Consider the following 27,770-nt stretch of genomic DNA (forward strand, 5'->3'; position numbering starts at 1 on the left):
AATTTTGGGTTGTTGACCTACAGAAATCTTTATTAAATTTGTCCTATGTTGTCTAAGTCTAATGGGAAAAACAGCTTTTGAAATTGGTCCAGTATTAAGCAAGACCGCAAAACAAGCTGCAATGTAAGTTACTGCGAAATTGCACACCTCCCATTTCCGTCCACTAAAATCCTTTTTGTGTAACATAAAACAGCCCCAAAATCGCTATTGCCAAACCCACCAGATTACATTTAAATAAACAGTAAGTTTATCATTGTAAAACACACTTCATTCAAAGTCGACAGAAACAAAATAAAAATATCAACAGCCGTCTTGGTTCATCTTTCCACTGTTCCAACAATCACCACTCTGGTTTGGTTGAAATAAACCCTTAATTCACCCATTTACATGTGGAAATATGCTGGCTCTATACACGCTAAAAGTACTGTTTATTTAAATGGAGTCTGGTGAGTTTGGCGATGGCCATTTCTGAGCTGTTTGTGGTTAAACAAAAATGATTTTACTCTTTCACAAAGTGTACTAAGTCTTTATGTTGTTGTTACTGTGAGATAAACTCAATGCAGCCATGTGGGAACCTCCCGCCTCGTGATTCTCAAGTTATATCACAGCTAAATGACACTGACACTGACACTGAATGATGATGCTGTTCTAAGCTCTGAAGAAGTTGACCTATTTGAATGCAATAGGTTTACTTTACAGCAACAAACAGATTACACATGGTAAGTCAGATACATTTCTCCTGATGGGGAAAGAAACTCACAAAACAAGGTCTGCAGAACAACAAGATAATATTACAAGATTAGTTTCAAAATTCATTCTTGACAGCAGCTGACAATCTCACCTCAAGGTCCATTAAAGGGTAACTATGGTATATTTCGACCTGGACTCTATTTTCCCATGCATTGGTGTTTAAGTGACTAATGTGAACAAAAGTCTTTAAAATTGGTCCAGTATTGAGCGAAAAACGCTGTAACCGGCAGCCATGAACCGGGCTGCAATGTTACCCTACAGGACAAATGTTCACCGTCAATTTTGTCCACTAAAAGTTCTGTTTTTGCCACTGACAGACTCAGATTATTATTCTAAGTGTCTGACAACATTATGGAAAGGATCCCTACAGAGATAGACCTTTTTGTTAAAGATAAGATCCTTTTTGTTTAACCAGAAACCATTTCCAATCACCATCGCCAAAATCACCAGACTCCATGTAAATAAACAGTACTTTTAGCGTGTATAGAGCCAGCATATTTCCACATGTAAATGGGTGAATTAAGGGTTTATTTCAACCAAACCAGAGTGGTGATTGTTGGAACAGTGGAAAGATGAACCAAGACGGCTTTTGATATTTTTCTTTAGTTTCTTTCGACTTTAATGAAGTGTGTTTTACGATGGTAAAATTACTGTTAATTTAAATGGTTTCTGGTGAGTTTGGCGATGGTGATTTCTAGGCTGTTTAATGTTAAACAAAAAGGATCTTACTCTTTAACTAAAAGGTCTATCTCTGTAGGGATCCTTTCCATAATGTTGTCAGACACTTAGAATAATAATCTGAGTCTGTCAGCGGCAAAAACAGAACTTGTAGTGGACAAATTTAACGGTGAACATTTGTCCTGTAGGGTAACATTGCAGCCCGGTTCATGGCTGCCGGTTACAGCGTTTTTCGCTCAATACTGGACCAAATTCAAAGATTGCTGTTTCCATCAGTCACTTGCACACAAAAACATGGAAAAATATGTAAGTTACAAAGACGGACATTTCCAGAAGGTTCTTTAACGCAGCATTAATTTAGCCCCTCCGCTCGTCACGTGCTGCAGTGTGACTCTGATCCAACCTTAATTGAAGGAACACGGGTCGTGGGCGTGACGCGGTACATTGTTTCGTCATGACGTAAACACGTGTGTACTTTTTGTTTCCAACTGATTTTATTTATTTTTTCCGCAATGCTTTTTACCGTATGTGTGTGCCTGTGAGAGAGAAAGAGAGACAGTTTCCTGAGACAGCGCGCGCGCGCGTGCGCGTGTGTGTTTGTGAGAGACAGTCAGGGGTGGTGGTGAGGAGCTCCAGACCGGCGCAGAGAGGAGAGAGGGTTGTGCCCCACCCCTCTCGGACACGTTGCCCAGGGAAAGGCTGCACGGGCTGCATGGGACTCCCGCCCGCCCGCCCGCCCGCCTTCTATGGAACGTACACGTTTTCGGCGTTCCACAGCCTATCTTCCTGCGTCTGCTGGTTTCATGGTTTCACTCCATCAGCAGTGAGCTCGGTCCTGTCCGCTGCATGTCCTCAACTCTCCGAGCCGGACGGGAAACACACGGTTCACTTCTGGTAAGTGACGGTCTGCTGCTCACACACACATGCACACACGCGCGCCTCACTGCTTTCAATCCTCACTACTCACCTGGGTTCATTAGATGTCATCATTATAATGAGAGAGGTCCGTCCCGCGGAGCTGAGAGGCTGCAGTGCACACATTAAAAGCCGGATTCCGGAGGTGATGTCTGCGGTTTGATAACTGCAGCTCTGCACCGCGCTGAACACACACAGGTCAGGTTCATATGTCTGCGTCCTGAGCTGTAGGGCTGTAATAACGATTATTTTCATTGTCGATTAATCTGTCGGTTATTTTCTGTGAATGGTAAAAAAAAAAAAAAATCTCGATCAGTGTTTCCCAAATCCCAAAATACCGTCCTCAAATGTCTTGTTTTGTCCACAACGCAAAGATATTCAGTTTACCGTCACAGAGGAGAGAAAAAACTAGAAAAATATTCAATTTAACAAGCTGGAATTTTTACACGTCCTCCTTTTTAAAAACGACCCGTTTCATTGATTATTAAAATAGTTGGCGATTATAATGTAATAGTTGAGGACTAATCCATTAATCTTTGCAGCTTTAGTGTCCTCTGCTGGTTAAGTTTCCGCAGCTTTTTTTTTTTTTTTTTTTTTATCAATTATGTTTTAAATGTACTCTGGTATTATGTGTTTTCTGGGTATAAATCTGTCTTTATGTGTTGCTTCTAGAAAATGAATGTGTGGCTCTACATGATGGACCTTGTCACTTGTATCAGCAGCGTATGTGCATGTGAACTGAAACAGGTCCATGTGTTTGGATGTGTTTAATTACATAATGTTTGACGAGCTGCCCATTTGGAAGAGGCAGAGGAGGGGTATTAAATCTACTGGCCTGTGTTAGAGCCCGACCGATAAAGGATTTTTAAGGCCGATATCGACACAATTATTTGGTGATTTAAAAATCCGATATATTGGCCGATATATTTTTAAAAATAAAAATCCAGAAACGCATAACAAAACATAAACAGATTTCCCTAACATTAGTTATTTGTAGTTATTTATGAGTCCTTACTAAAATAATATGATAATGCACTTTAAAAATAAACTTTTGTTTTATTGTCACAACAGAACATCAAAATATATTAAAGTTCTGATAAATAAAATGTATATATATTAGGGCTGTCAGAATTAACGCGTTAATCGCGATGCGATTAAGGGCCGAGCATAACGCGTTAATTTATTTTTAATCGCATGCCGCCATTTATTAATTTATTTTACACTTCGCTCGGCTTTGCGTCGTGCCTAACAGGCTACTATTTTGACCCTTTGCAGCACCGTTACTTATCATCAAGCTGCCATACTTCCTCGTAACACATCCTCCTACTGCAGGCTGCAGCATGATGGAGAAACACAGCAGCAATAACTCTGAATGGAGCTTTTTATTTTCCAAAACTCCCAGACGGCTCGTAGACAAGTCGAAAGCCATATGCACATTGTGTAAAGCCGAATTAAAATATCACCGAAGCATGTCAAGCTTGAGCTACCACCTACGAGCTAAACACAGTACTTAATGTGACTCAGGTTGATGCTAGCAGGCTCAGGCAAAGCAGTATTTTGGAGAGTGCTACTTGCCGACCTGTGGATGAAACCAAATCCAAAAAAATTACTACAGCTCTTGCAAAATGGGTGGCAACTAACCGCAGACCTGTCAGCATCGTAGAAGACTTAAAGACGTACTACGGTTGGCATGTTCTGAATTGTGCAATAATGACAGATTCACACATTTTTCTTTTGTTTACAGTAAATAAATAATGAACAAATACAAATCTTAAAGTCAAGTTCATAAAGTAACTTTCTTTGCATTTATTTGATTCCCAATCAAGATACACTGGTAAGAATTGCTTTTCATTGATAATATGTACTTAAAAACAGTTCTGAAATGCAAAATAATAGAATTTTAATCATGTGATAAAACATGCGATTAACTATGGAAATTCAGCAAATAATAGCGATTAAGAAAAAATGTATCATTTGACAGCCCTAATAAAAATACAAACTTAAAATCTGAAACTTAAAGAGTTAAACACCAGTGTTGCCAACAGGGAGGTTGTAGAGCGCCCTCTGGTGGACAGACTATGTAACGCCAACACTCAGAACATGGTTGAAGGGGGTTTCATCCGTTTTTATTTTATTTTTTAAATATTCATTTATCGGTCATTATAAATGCCGATGCCAATAGTTTGGAAAATGCCTAATATCGGCCCGCCGATATATCGGTCGGGTTCTAGCCTGAATGTTCAGTCATCCTGGGGAGCTGTGCTGTATTGTCTGCAGGATTCAGGCGTCATGTATACTGGGAATTTAAACAAAATACAGCAGCTTAGACCAGAGCTGCAGTTAGTATTTAAAAAAAAAAATACTGAGGTCAAAATCCCCCCCCCCCCAGCACAGCATGTTCTACGTTTTGTCAAGCCACCAAAGAGTCCATAAAGTTTTCTGTTAATCCTACTTTTGTCACATTTTATTTATTCATTTAACTATTCAGTTATATTTGGTCTAAATTAGAGCTGAATCTGCAACCATTTTAATAACTGATCAAAGGGTAACTACCGTTTTTTTTTTTCAACCTGGACGAGCTAGACTTTTAAAACCTCTTTGAGACCTTTCTGTTTAACGAGAAACAGCTCTGGAGTCGCTGGCGCTAAACCCACCAGACTCCATTTAAAAAAGCAATACTTTTAGCGTGTATAGAGCCAACATATTTTCACATGTAAATCGGTAAACTATGTGTTCATTTCAACCAAAACTAGAGTTGTGATGGTTGGAAAAGTGGAAAGACGACCCAAAGCGGCTTTTCATAGTTTTATTTTGTTTCTGTTGACTTTGAATTAAGTGTATTTTACGATGCTAAAATGACATGGAGTCTGGTGGCTTTAGCCACCCAATTTCGTGGCTATTTTTATGTTGAAAAAAGGATCTTAATCTTTAACAGAAAGGTCGACCTCCTTAGAAATCCTTCCCATAATGTTGTCAGACAGTTAGAATATTAATCTGAGCCTGTCAGCGGCAAAACAAGCACTTTTGTGAAGGTAAATACAAGCTGGACAATTTCCCCAATAACTTACATTGTAGCTTGTTTCGCCACTGCCGACTGCAACGATCTCGCTTAATACTGGACCAATGTCAAAGATTGTTGTTCCATCAGTCACTTAGACACAAAAACGGTAGTTACCCTTTTAAGCCATTTTTTTTAGCCAACAATTAACTGTTACAATTAATCTACTTACATGTGAATATTTGCTGGTTTTCTTATCCTTCTATCATAGTAAACTGAACATTTTGGGGATTTTGGGCTGTTCTTTGGATAGAAAGAAAAATGCTTTTGAAGACGTTAACTTTGATTTTGGGGAATTGTGATGGACCTTTTTCCCTATTTTCTGATATTTTATAGACCAAATGATTGATCCATTGAGCGAGAAAAGAACCAAATAGCTCATCGTCTGATTAATCCATAATGGAAATAATAGTAAGCTCTAATCTAAATGCTGCTTCTAAATGTTTTCCCCCACATTGCTTGGATTATAATTCTCTTGGAGAAATACTGAATACCTACATTTTACATTTTGTATTTATTTTTCCTGCTACTTCAACTAACTACTGTTTTCATTACCTGTCAGCCTGTTCATTTTAGAAAATGATGCCTTTCACAGAGCTCAAGGTAACATCTTTAAACCCACTGTGTAAAATTGAAAGTTGTTTCATTTAAAATTATATTTCAAAAAAGGATTTTAAAGCATTTCACAAGATCAACTATTTTGATTCATCGGTTATGCCATATATTCGCTGCTTTGTAGACAAAAATATTTTCTTCTTAATCTTTCAGCACTATTTTATGACTTAGAGCAGTCACATTTAAAGATCTAGAGATCAGCCAAACAAACATGAGGTATGATTTGTGTGTAAACTCCTCAAATTATTAAAAACCCAACATTCCCAGAAATGGTACAGAGGACATGACTGCTGTCTTTGACTACATGCATAAACTTTGAAATAAAGAGAAGATCTGTCTCGTCCTTTTTATAGCAGTTTCCTAAATGTCTGCCAATTCCCAGAACCGATGACTGAAATCCATTATGTTCAGACCCATGTGTATAACTGTGTTTTATTGAGACTTTTAATAAGTCTTAATGAGGCTGCATGTTCCTAATGCATCTTGTTTAACCCCTTAAACTCTCGATTCACCCCCCTACATTTCTCCTTAACCTCTTAAACATTAAGGGCCCTCTCTTGCACCCAGCGTGGCGCAAAGCCAGATGCAAGTGTCTTTGCTAGTTTAAGACCGACACAGTTGTCAATTTCCTGTCCAGTGCCCACGTCGTTTAAATAGCAAATGCACCTGCGCCCATGGGCGTGCTGGTCTTACAGGGAGGTGTGTTCAGGTGCATTCTGGGCGTATTGCTATCTTGAGGCAGCGAGAAGTGATCACGCCATTGACCAACAAAAACCTGGTCTAAAGTCAATAACGCAGCATTTCATTGTTATTTTAACAGCAAATTAGTAAAATGCTCCTAGGCTTATGCACAGCGTGCACGCACTATGCTTGTTACACACACAGGGACACACAGCAGCACACACACATGCAGAAGATTACAAATAAAAATATTACGGTGCAAATCCTCCATCATAATAGCAATGCTCCAAGGTCCAAACGCACCTGGCTTTTAAAGGGAATGGGAGATGATCTCTGATTGGTTTATTGCATGTTACGCCCAAAACACACCTATGATTAATGAAGACACTAAGTACAACCCTTTTTGAACCATGCGCCCGGCGCACGGACCCTTTTTTCCGCCGTCAAACTAGCAAAAGGGGATTTGGACACACCCTAAACGCACCTGCGCCAGGCGCTTCATGCTGTGCGCTTAGATAGGGCCCTCTGTGTTCTCATTAAGTAACTTTAATGTTGTTAAAATCACTTCTTTCCACTCGGTCTGACAGTACAGGGTTCCCCCCATGTGTATGGCAAGCCTAAGTTGCCCCCCACCAGGGCTGAGCCACTGGGGAAAATTCTTTAATGTGTTTTTAGGAAGTTTTTTTAAAACTAGTGACAGCGGAGCGGCTCCGTTGGAAACTTAAGCGTGATTTATGCTTCTGCGTTAAATCTACGCCGTGGGTACGTATGTAGATACGTGGAGACACAGACTCTACGCCGTAGCCTGACGTGCACCTCTCGAAAAATGTAATGTAATGCCGCGACGCACGTCGCTTGGCCGTGGCTTGGTAGCGTTGCATTTCCCCCCCGACTCATTTCCTGGTTCTCCTTCTCCATTAACAACATGAAATCAAGGAGAGGGTTAACTTTTCCTGCTACAGATTTCCCACCTTGGTCAGAAAGCACAGGGGAGACACTTTGTTTCTCTCACTATGACTCTAGAGTCGGTAGTTGCTCCGAAGCTAATCGCCGTCACTCTCTCACTCGCTCTCCCACACACACACACACACACACACACACACACACACACACACACACACACACACACACACACACACACACACACACACACACACGCTGGCCCTGCTATTAGATCGACGCACACACCAATGCACAAGTATAAACATCAGGCCACTTACTGTACATAGGCTATGGAAAAAACTCTGAGTGGAGCCTCCGCAGAACTGTAAATCATGTTTTAGACGTAGTCATATTTTTAAATCTCCAGTTAGCATCTAGCGCTGACTTAATGTAGGGCTCTATGAAATCTGTCTTTATAGCTATTTTAAATTCTCAATTTTGCGATTCTGTCCATGCTTCTGTCATCACAGAAACTATTTGGCTCTCCATTAATGCTGCCATCAGTCTGGGACAGAAAAGACACTTGCCAACTTTTCTGGGGGAAACTCTGCAGTATGATCTATATTCTATATCATCTTGTTCCAGGTCTTTATTAAAGTGATATGAGCGAAATATTCAACACAAGAGGTTTTTCATGCTGCACAAGCGCTTGAAATGCAAATATTCCAGATGTCTTGCGCATCACTTTTACACACATTTCACTAGAGCTGGGCGATATGGAGAAAACCAAATATCACAATATTTTGGACCAACAGTTCTGTAGGTTTTAACAGTCAGTGGGGTTAAGAGGTTAAAATGTTCAGCATTTCCAAACTGTTATCTATCCAAAAGCATAGCAGGGTTTCCCCAAGTGCATTGCAAGCCTGGTGGCCCACCGGGCCTAAGCCACTGGGAATTACTGTTTGATGTAATTTTAGGATTGGAAACTTAGACATAGTCATATTTTCAAACCTGTAGTTAGCTTTTAGCACTGACTTAATGTAGGGCCCTATGGAATCTGTCTTATAGCTTTTTTTAATTCTCAATTTTGCGATTTTTGTCCATGATTCTGTTATCATAGAAACTATTTGGCTCTACATTAATGCTGCCGGCAGTCTTTGACTGGCCCCCAGCCGGGCCCTCGTCGGAAATAAAGACACTTGCCACTTGTGGGGCACACTGCAAAGAAAAACGTTTCGCACACATTGAAAATATATCGTTTGACAAAAGGTGTGTTTGTGTGCCCGGCAGGTCCGTGATGCTCTCTGCTGGCTGAGAGTCCAGCTCCAACATGTCGACCTCGGACTCGGATTACTCCATTGACTGGCTCGCCAGCGATGAGGATGACTACGACAGCCCAAAGAGATTAAGTCCTCAGCATGCAGAGGAGTTGCCATTGCCGCCATCATCCACCTCATCCTTAAGAGAGTCTCCTAAAAGCTGCTCCCACTCCCAGCAGAGGAGGAGGAAGGACTACTGTGACTGTAAAGATGAAGGCCGCTGTGGGGTCGATGCTGACTCTCCAGCGGTCACTCCGGTTCAGGGATTTACGTCTGTTTGTGAGCAGCTTTCTGTGGAGTCAAAGCATCATTCGACCAGGAAAAGAGCACACAGCGCTGGTTCGGACGGACTCTGTGAAAAGACTCAGCCAGACACTGAAAATGAACTATTCTCACAGAAGGTGAGATGTTTTTCGTTTGCACAGTTATTATTCGTTCCACTGAGGGCTAATGTCTTTTAGGGGTGGGGGGGGAGGGGAACTGATACAGCATAGTATCGCGACATTTTCTTCTTTTTTCTTTGCCCTCTGGGAAATTGTTGAATGGCATTGAAGGGATTTAGGAATGGTAACTAACAAGATAGCAGAAGGCGAGGGCAAAGCCTGACATGCGCCGGATGTCCGGCTTTATCCTGGAAATGTACTTCCGTTGCACCAGACTACTCTTCACCTGCAGTATACCGCTGAAGGCCACAAGCTGCTGTCTGCCTCGCTGTTGGCAAAAATGTATTCTTGGAAATCATAGCAGAAATGTAAGAAGCACAGGGAAGGTCGAGGAAGAAAGTGGATGCACCCTAAAAAAGTAACTACAGCTGAGAGTAGCTGCAGGGAGGCTTCACACGCCGGCCTGCTGTTATCCAACAGTGTAAGAGGATCTGATGGTGCCCAGGTTTCATGGTTTGCTGGTGCTGCTGGGTCTCATGTATCTATGAAGGCGCCACACAGCTGCACACAGCTCGGCGAGCCACGTGTGAAGCTGTCGATTGCGATCAGTTTCTCCGTCAGTTTCTATCAGCTGTTAATGGCCACCTCACGTTGAAGCGCCTGTGGGCATTAACCTTCCGTGTTAACACCGGACTAATGGCATCAAACGGGGGCGCTTGTTAATGGGTTATCATCACTTAGCCGTAAATCAATAAGCCCTATTGAAAATGTAAGAAATTAAGATAAGCTGTAAATCATGTGCAGCAATACACACTGTTAAGAGAGAGAGAGACATACACACAAACACACACACACTTATGTGACTTATTTTAGGAACGCAATAAGCAGTGCAAGTAGCTATTACAAAGCATTTAGTCTGGATCAACAGAAGTACATTTCCAGGATAATTGCCTGACATCCAGCACCGGATGTCCCTCATCTTCCTCTCTCTGTGTGTTGCCGTTCTCAAACTCTGTTTGCTTCGGAAAACAACAGCAACAAACTTCGAGCTAGCAAGCTACACGCTGAAAATGTTTAGGTCATTTCCTCTCTAACTGAGACGTTTTGGGACTGATTGGTGGGATTGCTGTGGACGAAGTACACGCGGAGATACACTGGTAAGAGCCAATGAGGTTTAACCATGTATCAGCTAATTTAAATAGCTCACGGTACTGTGTTGTGTGAACCGTTAACTTTCTTTTAATATTGTATGAGGCGTTTTCTTTTGCGGGGTGCAAATGTTCCACCAAAACAAGTTCCTTCCTGAGACTATTTTGTGATTGTTTAAAGAAATGCACACAACCCAGAGTGTTTTTTTTTTTCTCCCATCCCAGAATGCATCTGTGGTGTAGCCAGAATTTACACCACAGCACTGTGGAGGTAGAGCTGGCAATGCGAGACTAAAAAGCTACCTAACTTGCTGCAGCATTGATGACATGAATGCTAACTCACTTATCTGTTCCACACAGTGCGTGGAGCTGCGCTGCTACATCCAGCCTCTGTCAACCATCCTGCGGGGCCTACGAGCAGGCAGGTACTCTGAACGTAAGTGTCTAATCCCAGCTTTCACAATCCCTTCCTGTAGCGCTCTGCAGGTTCCTTAATGGACACGTTCTGTGCTGATCACTCTGCTAAAGATAAACACATCGTGTCGAAGGTTGATGCAAGAGTGGGGTGATTTATAAAAAGCATTTCACTGGATGTTCTCCTGAATCAGACCCAGACAGCATGTAGAATATTTTACTGCTGTGTGGTGAAGTCAGTCAGTCCAACACTTAGTTATTGTTACTGTATGACTTTGGTGTTTTAAAGGGTTAGGAACTAACAAAACTAACACACCAACCGATGGAGGCAGCGGTAGAGCAGCATCTCCCGTGTTCTGCGAGGTAAAATTACTTGAATATGTTTTTATCAAAGGAGTCTGGTGGCTTTGAAGAGAGCAGAGAGAACGGCCTCAGTAGAGCTGTAACAATTTCAAATGTTTCTATACAGTTAATTGTCTCAGAAGTAATTGTGATTATTGTGATTTAGTCAAATTTTAAAAATATTTATTGATGGGCACGCCTGGTTAGCACACCTGGTGGAGCATGCGCCCCATATACAGAGGCTCAGTCCTCGTCGCAGCGGTCGCGGGTTCAATTCCAACCTGCCGCCCTTTGCTGCATGTCATTGCATGTCTCCCCTTTCATGCCTAAAAACTGTCCTGTCAGAAAATTCTTAAAAAAATAAATTTTATATATATATATATATATATATATATATAGGGCTGAACGATACATCGAATTTTCATCGTCATTATCGTATTATATAAATAAATTATTGTATGACTGTTGATTTTTTAACAAATCTTTTGGTTATATATCACTGTCATGTGACCCAGATGGTGTGACAACACAAGTATACTGCTTATATAGTAAAACACGCCTCTTTTTTAAAATCATAAAACATTGTATTTTTCCCTTAAAGCTTTAGTGAGTAACTTTTTGATATTAATAAATGTCCATTACATTCAAGCCGGTTCCAAATGAGTTGCTACAAAGCTAATTAAGACTATCAGCTCCACACAACTCTCTCTGGATTTCTCAGTATGACTATGTTCAGAAGATTGTGACGTCCGGTGACTTTCCCGGCGCAGAAACTTGAGTGAAGATAATGAGCTCTTCTGAAGAGTCCATCATGTTTTTATAATCCTCTGTGTCCTCCTTGGCTACTAGCAACTGTGTGGAGGAGGGGTGGGGGTGCGCGCGCGATCACGGAAGACTTGTATCACGTGGACGCGCCGACCGTTTTGTTGTCACTACTTAGAATTCCTCACGGGGGAGACAGAAACTACGCACTACAGCTTTAAATGAACAAAAAACTGACAATTACCATCAACAGTCATACACCTACACAAGGCCACATAGGACCTTGGCTAATGTTAGCAAAATAATTGTGATTAAAGGTGCTGTAGGTAGGATTGTGAAGATCCAGGACTTAGCCAAAAAATTTGCCCAAAATGGTCTCCTGAGCCCCTCCCCCCACAAGGGAGATGAATGCATGTGCATGAGCAGTGATTGAAACGCAGTTAGACACCCCCTCTCAACAAGAAAGTAAAAAAAAAGTGTTTCCTGTGCCTAATGTAAGTGCTGAATGCTGCTAAATGTACCTCTGATTCCTCCATTTTTCCCATTGGAGTCTAAAGATAGTCAATCTATATATGTCATAATTATAAAAGATCTCATTAAGATAAAGCATTCATTAGAAAACACTTTGAGAGTCATACAAAGCTTCTGATGCTAAAAGACATTATCTTTTGATTCACTAAGTGATTCAAAGAATATTCTTCTCCCACTTAATACGTGTTCATTTAGAAATAATTAAAACTGAATGTCCACGATAAAAGACTCAGGGAGGCAGAAGACTGAATATCACAGCTGCAGAACAAACAAACAAAAAAGGTTCAAAGGCCTCATGGGTCATTTAACATCCTTTTTAAACTGAAAGTGCTTCAGAGATGAAAGCGTGGATCAAAGACGCTCTGTTGTGCTCATAATTTCGGTGAGATATGAGCTTCAGAGCGGCTGTTTGCACTCCTTCCTGCACGCCGGGCCAAGAATGAGAGCGATAAAGTTTAGAAATAGATTCTGGCAACGAAACTCACCTCTTTTCCTTGTGTGAGGTTTGAGATGATCAGTGGTGGAAGAAGTATTCAGATCCTTTACTTCAGTAAAGGTACTAATACCACACTGTGGAAATACTCTGTTACAAGTAAAAAGTATCTAAGTATCATCAGGATAATGTACTTAAAGTATTAATGGTAAAGTAATCGATGCTCGATTCCGATTATTTAAGGGGTGCAGTTGAAACGTGTCACAAGCTTATTTCACAGATAAGAGGAAACTTTTATATTTTCATTCAATGCTGATTTACAGATTTTTATCGGGGTTTTTGACGTAAAATAAAGCCACACTTTAGAGCGCCGCTTACTGTGCTCCGCAGCTGCAACACAACTACCAGAAAAATTAGGGCTTTTTACAAGAAATTCTTCATAGGGAAACCAAAACCCAAAGTGTAGAATGAAATATTACACTGACTCACTTACCGTTTTAATGTTTCCAGATGTTTGATATCAGATTGACGATGAGCTTGGGCAAAAGCTGGAATAAACTTGCTTTGTGACTTGCTTAGCGAAAATGGAATGAGGTCATTTGATGAAATTAAGCAAGAATATAACCTTACACAAGAGGATTTTTGGAAATTCCTACAAATTGGGCACTGCATTAAAGCTACTCGGGGGAAGAATCCTGACCCTGTGACTAGGATTCAGGAGTTAGTCTAGGTAACTAAACATAAAAAATGTGGAGCTTCTAAATTTTATGAGATTTTCAGGGAGGCTCATCCACCCCACATGGAAGGGTTGAGACTGTGCTGGGAGAAAGATGTGGGCGAACAGATCTCAGCTGATAGATGGATGAAGTTGGTTGCATCCTGGCATAACTGTTCTCGTGAAGCTCAATCTCAGCTTATTCAGTACAAATTACTTAACAGAAACCACTGGACCCCCAGTAAAATGGCCAAACTAAAACTTAAGGACAGTAACATATGTTGGAGGTGTGAGAAGGAAGTAGGTATTCTGGTACACATGTTGTATTCTTGTGAAAAAAATGCACATTTGTGGGATGGGGTTGTTACCCTCTTGAATGATATATTCGGACTACAACTCACCAAGACCCCAGCTCTGTGTATTCTGGGTCTGCTGCCAGACAATAACACTCTGACCGGAAGACAAAGACTATGGATACGTCTAGCTACTACAACAGGATGTAGAATAATTTTGAGGCACTGGAAGTCATCTACTCTGTGTTGTGTTAGGGAATGGGCTGAACAAATGACAAGAATGGTTACGTATGAGCGAGTCACTTACAGAGTAATGGGGAGAGAGGATATCTTTAATCAGGTTTGGGGCTCCTTCCTGATGGCAATAGATGGGTTGTCTGTCTGAATATAACAATCTGATCCAATCCAATATAGCGTTTGACTGGTAGAATAATGTAATGTAAGGCATATGAGGTTGTTTTTGTTATCTATTTTTTTGTTTTTTGTTTTTTTTTGTCTTTTCTTTTTTCTGTATTCATAAAACGGGACAGTGGATGATATCGATGTCTTGTTAGTTGTGATGGTGACATAGGTTGTACTGTCTGTCAAAAATATTAATAAAAAAAAAAAAAGATTGACGATGAGCTGACAGAACTGACAAGTTGAACGTTGTCCAATTAGAACGGACCCACCTCGGTGACATTTTGGTGGAGCTGTTCGTTTAACAGTCGATTCGGAAGAAAGCGTTTTGACAGTAAACTCCATCAACACAACAGTATGTGGAGTTAAACTGGATGGGCCCAATAACCTCTGAATAGTTCTACTTGTTAAATTGCAATGTGAGCGGCAGCCAACGGGGGGTGCATTATGTCGGCAGGATCATTTAAAAGGCAACTGTAACTACATTGTGCGTCTGCCCTATTTCTGATACCATGGTGGCAGAAATGTTGCCATGGCGGGCCGCCACTACAAAATCAACATAGAGGAAACACTGCTTTTGTCATGTCTCGTCTGATGAACAATATGTTAGCGGAAGTGAGAAACACAAGGCGTTGTGAGGTCTTAACATCATGGAGCATGTAACATTGGTACGGGGGGAGTGACAGGCTGCGGCTGGAAACCAGAAGAAGGATGGGAAATAGTAAAACATGACTTTAAAATCGACATCCACCGAGCCAAAATGCTTATGTTATCATTAGTTAGCTCGTTTGGTTTCCTAACTGCGCCGTGAGTTATAGTAGCTTAGGAGCTTCATGGAGACAGCTAAAGGTAATGTTAGCTGCCCTACAGCTGTCAGAGTTAGCTTTGACTTCATATATTACCTTTAACAACTGTATTCTCAGTAATGTGACAATCTGCAAAAAAACAGGTTGCTTCTAAATCACTAAATAGTAGTGACAGCACCGTTTGACTTAGTTATCAATGCCGTTAGCATCGTGGCTAACACTATTGTTACTTAGTTTATGACAAATCGTTTCGGCTGTGCTTTCTAACATGATGACATTGTGCTAATCGAGCACCGTTAGCCTTAACGACAGAGCCGCTTCACTACACTTGTTAGATAATGTTTCATTACAGAGTTCTCTGTTGATTTGAGTTTGTCACCGTGTGCTCGTTGTGGAAAATGAATGTAAACAGAGAGCGGCGTGCCAGAAATGCAATGCGCCATGAAGTAGGTCCCCTTCAAGGCCAGGCTGATGTTGGAAGTCCCTCTAGTGGACAGAACGTGTAACAACAACCACATGCTTATAGTGGCATTGACAATGCATAAGCCTGAGTAGTGTAATACATATTTATAACAGGCTGCATTTGAGCATTAAATATTAGAATATTATTTGAATATTAAAAAAAAATAACAAATGAAAATCGAATGGTATTATAGAGATTGATTAGCCTGACGTCGTCATACTCAGATTCTAGTCAGAAGTCACTTACTGAACGAACTTCCCGACCTCAAATGTTGTGGGCGGGGCTAAGTTCGGCTGGCATCCAGGCTACAGATTGATAGCTCTAGTGGAAGTACGGTGGTCGCTACGGAAACCAAAACTTGTTAAATTTAAATGTTAAAAATGTAATGTTAAATTTGGAACCGATGATCGGATTCAAAACCAAATTTTCCAAATGATTCCAATTTTTATAAAAAAAAGAAAAAAAAAAAAAAAAAAACCCGATTTCATTAGAATTGTAACTTTTGAAACGATTCCAAGCAGGAACCGGTTGTCGATGCCCAATCCTAAAAGTAACTAATATAACTAAAGCTGTCAGATGAATGTAGTGGAGTAAAAAGTACAATATTTCTCTCTGAAATGTAGCGGAGTAGAAGTAGAAAGTTGCATGAAAAGAAAAGACTCAAGTAAAGTACAAGTACCTCAACATTTGGACTTAAGTACAGTACTGGAGTAAATGTACTTAGTTACATTCCACCACTGGAGACGATGCACTCAGACCACAATTCAGTCCGTATCTCATGAGGGCTCATCGTCATAAGACATTTTGTCAGGTAAAATATTCATCTGAAATGTAATAAACTCCAATCCAATCGTCATGTTATTGATATATTTTCTAATATTAAATCAAACCACTGCAGTATCAAGTCATAAACCAGACTAAGAGTCTACAGCCTCACTAGCGGCTCAGATTTCTCTCTTCTTTTTTTTTCTCTTGCTGCAGGTCTCAGCAGTTTCCAGGAGAGCGTCGCAATGGACCGCATCCAGAGAATACTGGGGGTCCTTCAGAATCCAAACACGGGGTAAATACCTTTTAGAAATACTTCAACCTGCTTCACCGTCTGCAGCAGAAACCACAGCATGCTAGAACAGGATGCTTTTATGTTACCGGTGTTGAAAAAGACACTTTCTACACAGACTCATTTCTCTTTCCCTGCGTCGTGTATTCCTTCTGGACTTTGTTCGACCTCCCGTAACGTCACAGAAGTGAAGAATTGCTACATAATGAATTGAATACTTCAAACAGGCCGAACGCATAAACGTCAGGGAGCTCGTTTCCAGCTGGCCGCCGCCGGTGCAGCCTTTGATGCCGAGACGGTTGTTTGACAGTCCAAGGAAAACATGTGAAGCTCGTTTTAAAACTGTGATTTACAGCTCTATCATCATCTACACGACTCTATCAGGACCAGACAGACGCACTGCAGCCATGTGCTTCTCCGTGCAGATTAAAACAAACAGGGAGAGTTATTTGGTAGTAAATAGAAGCTGCGGTGAACATCAAACAGCATCAGTAAAAAAAAAATGAAATTGGAATTTATAGATATATATAAATAAATAAATAAATAATTGATGGATTTATTTGCAGCTCCTCTGATCCGTAGTTGCTATTTTGAGTCTTGTGTAAGTTCCATCTTAGGGCTGCAACGATTACTTTCATTATTGCCGATTTTCTCGATGGATCAGTTGTTGGATAGGGCTGGACGATTTTGGCTAAAATCATAATCACGATTAATCGAACAAGTTACCTCGATTACGATTATTGAACGATTATTTTAAATTTTTTTTCTTTTCTTATACTGTAAATATGTTCACGGTTATTTTTTCTAATGAAAGAGTGAATAATCCTATCTTTGTGATTCTAAAATAAGGAAACACAGACAGATAGCAATTAATGCTTATTTATTATATATTTCAAACAACTGAACTAAAATCTGCAAAAAGTCTTATAAAAAAAGTAATTTAAGTTTTAATGTAAAAAAAAAAAAAAAAAGTTTCCTAAAAATGTAGAAAATAAATAATAAATGTCCATCATAAGATTAACGGGAACCTGTGGTTAACTGTCTTTTCGGAGTTAAACTCCACAAGCGTGTCCTGCGCCGGCCGTCACACACACACACACACACACACACACACACACACACACACACACACGTCCACAGCGTTGCAGGCAGAGGCGGGGTCTGTTCTGAGTATAATAAAGCCCCGTCTGTGTTGAGCAAAACATTACGTGAATTACTACGAGAATGGACGTGCATTTAATAAAGGAAAAGTGCACAAGTATTAGCATCATTTGTTGTTGTATGTGGTGCTAAGGTCTAGTGACGATGCTATAAAGACCGTTGCCGTGCTTGCGTCACTCCCTTACCCCTCCTACCAGTCCCTATGGCCACTTGGCCAGTGGGAATGCAAACGGGAAAAAATATTGTGGGGGAGAGTAGTTCTTAGAACTGCTTAGAAGTGTACTTTTCCTCTAAAAAGTACAAGTACTATCCGATCGGAAAGCACCTATGGTCGCAGACTGGACGGGGCGGAGTCACGTGACTACACACGCGGCGGCTGTAATATGTTTCAAGGGGAAAGTACATTAACACATAGTGGGCGGCCGCGGAAATATTAATAGGATTAAAAGACCGAAATAACCGACTTGGTAAAATTACGTCGGTTATAGGCTCTGAATTTCGGTTCCGATTATTTTTCGATTAATCATCCAGCCCTATTGTTGGATCTATAAATTGTCAGAAAATTGTGGATCAGTGTTTCCCAAAACCCAAGATGACGTCCTCAAATGTCTTGTTTTGTCCACAACTCAAAGATATTCAGTCTCTTTACCAAGCTGGAATCAGAAAAGTTTTACTTTTTTTATTTTCCCCATTTAAAAATAATGACTCAATCCGATGAATCGATTATCAAAATAGTTGGTGATTAATGAAATGGTAGACAACTAATTGTTTAATCTTCACACCTCTAGTCCTTTTTTCTTCCAGTTGTGACTTTTGTCTCGAGATATGCATCAGTTTTTTTTCCATTAAAAAGATTTCTTCAACAACTATCGGCCATTAGCCCTTCTCCCAGCTCCTCCCAATAGCTTTTTTAAAACTTTCTACTATGTATTTTAACCAAATATCTGTCAGTTCCCATCACAATTCCCTCAGAAAAATGCCAGCCAGACCTTTTTAAGTAAAGGGTCTGAATACTTTCCACCGCTGCTCTTTATAGTCTCGACATGATGAAGTCAACTGTTTCCTTTAACAACATCATAGTGAACATGGTCACGGTAAATTTACCGTGTTATGTGTGCTGTGAAATGGACATCTATGTTTGAACGGAGCTGGACCACACGGGGAGCGCTGCAGCGTAGGTGGCTTCCAATCTGTCCCAATTTTGTGTGTGTGTGTGTGTGTGTGTGTGACATCCACCACCAGAACAAATTGGATGTTCTTTTAAGGCTCCAGTTTTTCACATTTTATGACGACAATGAAGTTGGTTATTTATAGGTCTTAATCGACCAAGATTACTTTAGTTGTTTTTTATGCCTTTTTATACTGAAGGACTTAACAAACCTCTGAGCACATCTCTGGTAAACTCAAAAGATCTAAAGTGGTGCTTTTGCATGATTACACATATCTGTCAAATCAACTAATCGATTACAAAATCACGTGTGTGATTCGACTAAGAATTTCTTTAATCGAGGACAGCCCTATTTATTTCCACATCCAGCAGTAACGGAACAAAACAAGACATTTGAGGACGTCATCATGGGCTTTAGGAAACACTGAACAACATTTTTCACCATTTTCTGAGATTTTATAGACCAAACAACTGATCCATTATCCTGTTCAAATCCAACTCTTTTGCTTGATTTTCGTCTATTACCCTCTCCTTAGAACAGAAGAACTGCAAGGCCAAAATGCATGTATGAGGCTTCCTTTGAAACCTAACTTCCTCTAGTTTCTGAGAATGTGCTTGCTTAGCATGTGATTAAAACACAACATACACTACAGCAGTTCAAACACGGTTCAAAATAGTTATTTTGTTGTGGCCGGTTGGCTCGGTGGGTAGAGCAGGCGCACATATGCAGAGGTTTGGTCCTCGACGCAGAAGGTCCAGGGTTCGAATCCGACCTGTGACGATAGCTTTCCTATCTAATAAAGGCAGAAATGCCAAAAAAAAAAAAAAAAAACCCTTTGTGCCACACTATGCAGAACACAACACATACCTTCTACACCTTGTCAACAAGACCTCTATACAGTTTCAGAACTCTAGTCCTAACCCTAATGGGAGCTAGGGAGGTTTCAGTATTTGGTATTATAGGTGTCACTGGTGTGCCAAAACCTCTCCAAGTGACCACATTTTGCTAAATGCTATTAGAAAAAAAACATAATAAAGACTTAAAATGACTTACAAAACCTTTTTACATTCATTCAAACACTGTTGAACATATTTCTTCTCATATATCACATGTATGTGCCTGCTAGCTCTGTGTGTGTGTGTGTGTGTGTGTGTGTGTGTGTGTGTGTGTGGCGGTGGGCGGGGCCTGGGCGGCCGCTCTGAGGCTTACTGCTCTATTTATAGCCTGTGAATGGAACGAGGTCCTTCTCCTGGTGTGTGTGTGTGTGTTCGGTCACATTTCTCATGTGGACCTGAACATGCTCGACTTGTCCCCCTCCGTACGCGTCATGTGACGCTCGTCAGATAGCATCAACATCTCATGTGGACCTGAACATGCTGGGAGAGGAATGCAGATACGCTCAGATCAGTCGGCCATATTTCCCCTCCTCTTTCTCTCTCTCTCCCACGGCAGGCTTTTTATTATTTATTCAGTCTTTGTGCTGTTTCATGTTGTTCAACCAATCAGATGAAGCCACAGCAGCCTATGCGTTGGCAGAGGCTTTATGGGTCTTATGTAATGGCCATTGGCGAGACATCCGTAAGCCATCTGAGCTGCAGGGCGGCTCTGACTCTGTAATCTGCAGCTGAAAACTCCTCAAATGTCCCACTCAGGCTGAAGGAACTTCACATGTCAGCACTCTGTAACTAAGTACATTTACTCAAGTACTTGTCTTGTACTTTACTTGAGTGTTTCCATTTTATACTATTTGATACTTCTACATCAATAGATTTCAAAGTGAAATCTTGTACGCTTTTCTCCACTACATTTATCTGACCCCTTTAGTTACTTTTACATTAGTCTCGCTTTGCCAGACCGTCCACACGCTGCGGAGCAGAGGAGGGTCTGGCTAGTCCACACAGCATTCTGGGATGGGAGAAAAACGTGCTCTGGTTTATTGGCATTTCTTTAAACCAATCACAATCGTCATGGGCGTCGCTAAACGCTGCACGAAGCCGCTGTAAAATAGTCGTGCGAGAGAAAACTCAGATTGGACAGATAGTCTAGCTAGCTGTCTGGATTTACCCTGCAGAGATCTGAGGAGCAGTTAACTATAGTCCTCAGAAATCCACCAGAGGTTAGGACGCCAACTAGTGATAGACCGATTTTATTGGCCGGCCGATATATCGGGCTGATATTTGCATTTTTACGTGTATCGGCATCGGCCGATACGCGGCTGCTGTGTTCGCTGATAGTTTTTTTTCCCGGCATTATTTACAGACAGGCGTCCACAGGCAGCTCTGTGTTGCTGGAGACGCTGCAGTTCACGTGCAGACCATGCACTGCCCCTCCCCCACTGGCAGAGTGATGGCAGTCTTAAATTACAAATCAAGCACTTTATTTCAATGGCTACTTTTCAGGTTTATTGTTTTCTTAAATTATTTAAATGTGTTGACAAAGGACATTTTGTGATGACCTGATTATATCTGTCTTAATATGTCAGCAAGCAATGCATCATCAAGGCTGTGTTGTAGATGTTGATGAAAGCCTTTCACCTTTGCACAGTTAACCATATGCAGTGCACCCATCCATATGATGCACATTGCACACATCATTTGGGTGATATGAATGTAAGATGATTGCGGAAGTGACACTGATCTGTGTTTTTATTATTTTTAAAGAAATGGCAGAGCAGATTCCGAAAACAAATCCAGTGTGGCAGGGTTTACATTTCTATGATGTAAATTGAGCGAGCAAAATCAGTATCGGCTCCAAATATTGGCTCAAGAAAATCGGCAGCCCGTATCGGTCATCGGCTAAGGCTGATGGGAAAAATAAATCGGTATCGGCACTAAAAAATCCATATCAGTTGATCCCTAATGCGAACACAAAGGGAGAGGAAGGGGACGGACATTCGACCGAAAAGAGTGAAATCCGGGGGATTTCCGGCGGCAACGGAGCAATCCCAGATGTGGAACGTCAAGGATATAGACTACTTTTACATTAAAGCTTTAGTGCGTAACTTTTTGATATTAAATGGTGGTGATGGTGCAGTGGATATGACACATGCCTTTGGTGTGGGAGATCTGGGTTCAATTCCCACTGCGATACATCAGCCAATGTGTCCCTGAACAAGACACTTAACCCCTAGTTGCTCCAGAGGTGTGTGACCTCTGATATATATATAGCAATTGTAAGTCGCTTTGGATAAAAGCGCCAGCTAAATGACATGGAATGAACGTCCGTTACATTTCGCCAAATGAGTTGCTACAAAGTTAATTAAGACTATCAGCTCCACACAACTCTCTCTGGATGTTCAGAAGATTCTGTCGTCCGGTGACTTTTCTGTGCACAAACTCGAGTGAAGATAATGACCTCTTCTGAAGAGTCCATGTTATTTGAATCCTCCGTGTCCTCCTTGGCTACTAGTAACTGCATAGATCTCCTGAACAAGTTATTTTAACCTGTCACTGAGTTCTTATTGGATAGTTTTGGTCTTTTGTGTGTTGTATGAGCTACTTATCCATAGTCAGTGTCTAGGAATAATGGAGGAATACGGAGTAAATTAAGCAGCATTCAGCGCTAACATTTAGCACAGAAAGTTTTCAAAAAGCCGTTTTCAAATTTGAACTCTGGACAATGTCCAACGAATCAGGTCTCGCCATTGTCCAGAGTTTCCCTTTCACACGTGTAGCACACAACAGGAGATTGTCTGTGTCAGCCGCCTTCTCACTCACAGGAAATCCTCCGTTTGGTTTAGGCGGTGGCGCCTGGGTAGAACATGCAGGAGGGATTACACAGCGGTCACGGAGTCGGTTCGTAATTCGGTCATAAATCACCTTTCTTCTTTACTCCCAGATGTTTGTTTTCTTCCGGTTTTTCACCAGCCACATGAAACGTCATCAACCTGGCCACTCCCTCACACTTTCAGCTCAGTCGGACATTACACAGACTTCATACTCGCGAGCTGGCAGGGTAAAGACTATCTGATGTCCAATTCAACTGATTCGGGCATTTGTGTTCTCACATACAGCTCCACCAGCTAATGTCTAGAATAGATACGTTCAGGGTTGCAGTGCATTGTGTGAAAGGGGCTTTTGCTGGTAGCATTTCTTGGCGTGTTACCTCCATGTGTAGATCAGTGGAATAATGTTAAAAAACTAATGGCACGAGTGTGTTCTTGTGCATCTGAGTACTTTCTTCAACCTTTTTCTCTCTCTCTCTATCTATCTCTTCTAGTGGACGTTTCCTCAGCATTATACTGAAGATAGAAGAAATGCTTCAGAGTTGGTTCCCTCACATCAGACCAGTCCTGACGCAGACAGACGACTCTGGCACTCCGGCTAAGAAGCAAAGGGTAAAGATGTTTAAAATAATACAACCGCAAGGATCAATCGATGAATCTACTAGTGAAGAAGCAACAATTCTGATAAGCGATTTACCATTTCAGCTGCCATTTAAAGTGCTCATATTATGCTCATTTTCAGGTTCATAATTGTATTTAGAGGTTATATCAGAATAGGTTTACATGGTTTAATTTTCAAAAAACACCATATTTTTGTTGTACAGCACATTGCTGCAGCTCCTCTTTTCACCCTGTGTGTTGAGCTCTCTGTTTTAGCTACAGAGTGAGACCTCTCACTTCTGTTCCATCTTTGTTGGGAGTCGCACATGCGCAGTAGCAAGTGTCTTCGGGCCTCCGCTCTAACTATTATGGTTTGAGGGCGCGCCACACTAGCAGCTAGGCGAGCTAGTGTGTTACAAAGTGACGCAAAATGTTTGTGAACAGTGTTTTCTGTTGGAGATGGTAAGTCCCTTTGGGGTGGACTTTGGGGCTTTTTCAAAAAGGGAAGGGAAAGGGAAAAAACCACAGAGCATACTATGAGCTCTTTAACCAATTCACAGCTTCTTAAAGGGCAAGCACTTTTAGTGGACGGAAATTGTAAGTGCGCAATTGCCCATTAACGTTCCATTGCGGCTATTTGCTAGTTGCAAGTAGCCAAGGAGGACACGGAGGATTCAAAAAACATGGACTCTTCAGAAGAGCTCATTATCTTCACTCGAGTTTCTGCGTGGGAAAGTCCCCAGACGCCACAATCTTCTGAACATAGTCATACTGAGAAATACAGAGAGTTGTGTGGAGCTGATAGTCTTAATTAGCTTTGTAGCAACTGATTTGGCAATGGCTTGAATGTAACGGACGTTCATTAATATCAAAAAGTTACGCACTAAAGCTTTAACGCAATGACATAATGTGTGACTATTTGATCATGGGTTTCATACACTTTGTTATAAACATCTAAAAGCTAAAATCCAATCAGATGGGGACGAAATCTTGTCAAATGGGAGTCCGTTGTCTAATTTTTCAGTTTAAGCGTCCTTGACGTGAAAATAATTGGAAACCACTGGCCAAATAAATGCAACATGTGGTACAGTAAAAGGAATCTTAAAACAATATGATTGGAAAGCGCTGACACGGATATGTCACGTATTGTCTAATATTTATTGTATGTGCATTTCTTTTTTTTTTCGTTTTACTTTCTGCTTTGCAAATGGATTGTTGGCAAGTATAATTATAAAATGAAAGCTATTATTTTGTTCCGTTTCCTCTCCAGCAGCCTCATGCCTCCCCTCCTCCATCCTCTCTGGGGTCGCTCTGCTCCTCAGACTCCTTCCCCCACCTCAAATGTCTCCACACGTCGGCCATCTGCTCCCTGAAGACGCCTGAATCGCCGCTCGGCCAGCCCGCCGCCTCTGCCTCCGCCTCCCGTCTGCCCGCACGCTGCAGCCAGGAAGTGACCCAGGACAACGCCGTCTCCTCCAGCACCGACTCGCACCCGGGGCCCCTGCGCCGCCTCGGTGCCAGCGCCCGCCTCAGCCGGGGGGCGCTGCCCTTCAAGATCAGCTCGCCATGTCTGGAACGACTCCTGCGGGCGCAGGAGAGCATCATTGCTCCCAGGACTGTGGGAGATGGAGGCTGGTTGTCTTGAGAGAGAGACAGGACGCTTTATGTGCTGTGGTGAAAATCAGAGGCTGATCCGGCTGAGACAGGATCTCATCTTGGTTTCCACAGACGATTCAAGGCCTTAAAAAAAAAAAAAAAGCATGTTTCAAAGTCTTCTACATCTTTTTTTTTTTTTTTTTTTTAAATCTACAGCTGACGTGCAGTTTGCTCAGACGTCAGGAACCCCAGCAGAAAGAGTCCGACATGACAGGGCCTCGGTTAAATGGGTTTCATGCTTCTTGCGGTCGGTGCAGTCGGGGATGTGCAGAAGGCACGCACGGTCGCTGCGACCCGTCTGGTCGCTCATATTGATGGCGGTCAAAAGCGGCTGCTCCAAGAACGGACTTCTTCACTCCATCAGCCAATCATTGCAACTCGGGCTGTAACGATATGCGATATGAATCCGAAATCGCAACACTCAGATCCACGAACCTGTGTCGCGTGTGAGAAGGCAGAATCGCACACACACCCCTTCCGACTCCCAGAGTTATCGAATTCGGCCAATAAGGAGTCGGTTTGTTACATGGGCGTAAAGTGGTCTCCCCATGGATGGAAGGGTCTTCCTCACATTTCCGAAGAGAGAAAACGTAGCAGTTGAGTTACAGTAATAACCAAGCTAAATGAACTTTAACAAATTCAAATCGTGGGTCAAAAATCGTGATATCGTGGGTTTGGTGTATCGTTACAGCCCTAATTACAACGCGGTCTACGACACCTAGTCCGAGTTGTCACAACATTTTGGCGATGCTCGGCGCTCCGACCCTCCACACACAGTGGCCCCGGTCTACATCGCCCAACCGCGCTGCCCGCAAGAAGCATGAAACACGTTTTAGAAAGTAGACTTTTAGGACACTTTAAAAAACAGCTGTCTGTGTGAGGAAACACTGGAGCTCTGTGTTCAGTTTTCACTAATATTTGAGTTGGATACATTTTTATCTTCTGATGAGTTCAAAGGTTAAAACAGTGTTGGCAGACTGTTACTGAGTGAACAAATGAAACAGGAATCATGAGCTCTGGGGTTCTTCTGAAAACATGGATCGAAATATTAATGAAGGCGCATTACATCTGGAGACTTTTTTTTGGATTTTGAATACTTTGACTGTTACCTTGTTTGATCTGCTTCTCTTTAGGTTTTTAATGATTCCTCTACCTCATGCTGCTGATACATCAGCACACCATCACTGTTGGGTAAAAACATCAAAACTTTACAGGAGTTGAGGAAAGCAACCTTCCTTCTCGATATAAGGTATATTTTCTAATATTGAAATATCACGTGGCACAATTTACCCAAAGTCAGTCGCTGATTATAATTAGCTTGAAATCCTCAGAAGGGTTAAAGGGGTAAAAGGTTTTATCAGCTCAAGCAGTTGGTAATGTTGCTCGAACCACAGAGAACGATTTGATCTCTCAACACTAGGGTTGGGCATCGAGAACCGATTCCTACTTGGAATCGGTTCAAAAATTACGATTCCAGTAGAATCGTTTCTTTATTGGAATCGTTTGGAGGATTTGGGTTCAAATCTGATCATGGGTTCCAAATTTAACATGCGCAAGTTTTGGTTTCCGTAGCGGCCAGGCGCTTGTTGTGTCGCAGCCTTGGAGCACAGTAAACGGCACTGTAGTGTGACTTTATTTTACGTTGAAAAAGCTGTTAAACTGCAACCCACCATTGGATCAAAATAAACTTTCCTTTTATTTGTGAAATAAGCACGTGACTCGTTTCAACTCCACCCCTCAAAGAATCGGAATCGAGAATCGATAAGAACCGGAATCGAAAGGAAGAATTGGAATCAGAATCGTTAAAATCCAAACAATGCCCAACCCTACTCAACACCCAAAACGTTGATCGGTGAAGAGCTCTTCGTTTTTATTTATAGATTGTTTTTTTGTCTTTCACGCCTCGCATGTTCAGAGACTTTCAGGCTGGTAAACTGTAAAAATATTTGGTCCAGGTGCCTGTAAACATTAAAATCTTAAAGGAACAAGCCGACTTATTGGGACTTTGTCTTATTCACCGTATCCCCCAGAGTTAGATAAGTCCATACATACCCTTCTCATCTCAGTGCGTGTCGTAACTCTGTCTGACTCACCCACCGCTAGCCTAGCTTAGCACAGATCCTGGAGGTAACCGGCTCCATCTAGCCTACTGCTCCCAATAAGTGACAAAATAACACCAACATGTTCCTATTTACATGTTGTGATTTGTATAGTCACATCGTGTACAAATAACAACGTAACATGAGACACAGCCATCTTCTAACCGTATACATACTGGGAACTATATTCTCAGAAGGGCGAAGCACTCTGCTCCTCTCCACGGGGCTTCTCAGGTGCTGCGAGCAAATCACTCCGCCCAAGTATCAGAAGTAGCAGTGCTTCGCCTTTCTGAGAATATAGTTCCCAGTATGTATACGGTTAGAAGGTGGCTGTGTCTCATGTGACCTTGTTATTTGTACACGCTGTGACTATACAAATCACAACATGTAAATAGGAACATGTTGGTGTTATGTTGTCACTTATTGGGAGCAGTAGACTAGATGGAGCCGGTTACCTCCAGGATCTGTGCTAAGCTAGGCTAGTGGTGGAGGCGTCAGACAGAGTTACGACACGCACAGAGATGAGAAGGGTATGTATGGACTTATCTAACTCTGGGGGATACGGTGAATAAGACAAAGTCCCAATAAGTCGGCGTGTTCCTTTAACTCTGTTGTGAAACCGAACAATCACAGGGACCCCAGAGGAAATTTAGAAACACCTTCTGCCACAATTTAGAAGATGGTTCGGATTTTTTGAAAGTTAAAAACAATACTCAC

At 41.6% G+C, this 27,770-nt stretch overlaps 1 protein-coding gene across 3 annotated transcripts; it reads left to right on the forward strand.

Moving 5' to 3' along the window:
- Positions 1-1,994: 1,994 nt before the first annotated feature.
- LOC116067293 (circadian-associated transcriptional repressor-like) lies at positions 1,995-26,027 on the forward strand. 3 transcript variants are annotated; one of them, XM_031323702.2, is made up of 6 exons: positions 1,995-2,322; positions 8,870-9,299; positions 10,790-10,865; positions 16,569-16,647; positions 23,193-23,310; positions 24,572-26,027. In XM_031323702.2, exons 2-6 carry the CDS (start codon positions 8,910-8,912, stop codon positions 24,941-24,943), a joined length of 1,035 nt encoding a protein of 344 aa, XP_031179562.1. In that variant the 5' UTR covers positions 1,995-2,322; positions 8,870-8,909; the 3' UTR covers positions 24,944-26,027. The 3 variants fall into 3 exon arrangements, with proteins under 3 accessions (XP_031179562.1, XP_031179560.1, XP_031179561.1); XM_031323700.2 differs by having other exon boundaries at positions 1,998-2,322; positions 24,569-26,027; XM_031323701.2 differs by lacking the exon at positions 1,995-2,322 and adding an exon at positions 2,384-2,541 and having other exon boundaries at positions 24,569-26,027.
- Positions 26,028-27,770: the final 1,743 nt, after the last annotated feature.

This window comes from Sander lucioperca, chromosome 3, assembly GCF_008315115.2.
Source record: "Sander lucioperca isolate FBNREF2018 chromosome 3, SLUC_FBN_1.2, whole genome shotgun sequence".
In the NCBI taxonomy this organism is placed as follows: Eukaryota; Metazoa; Chordata; class Actinopteri; order Perciformes; family Percidae; genus Sander; species Sander lucioperca.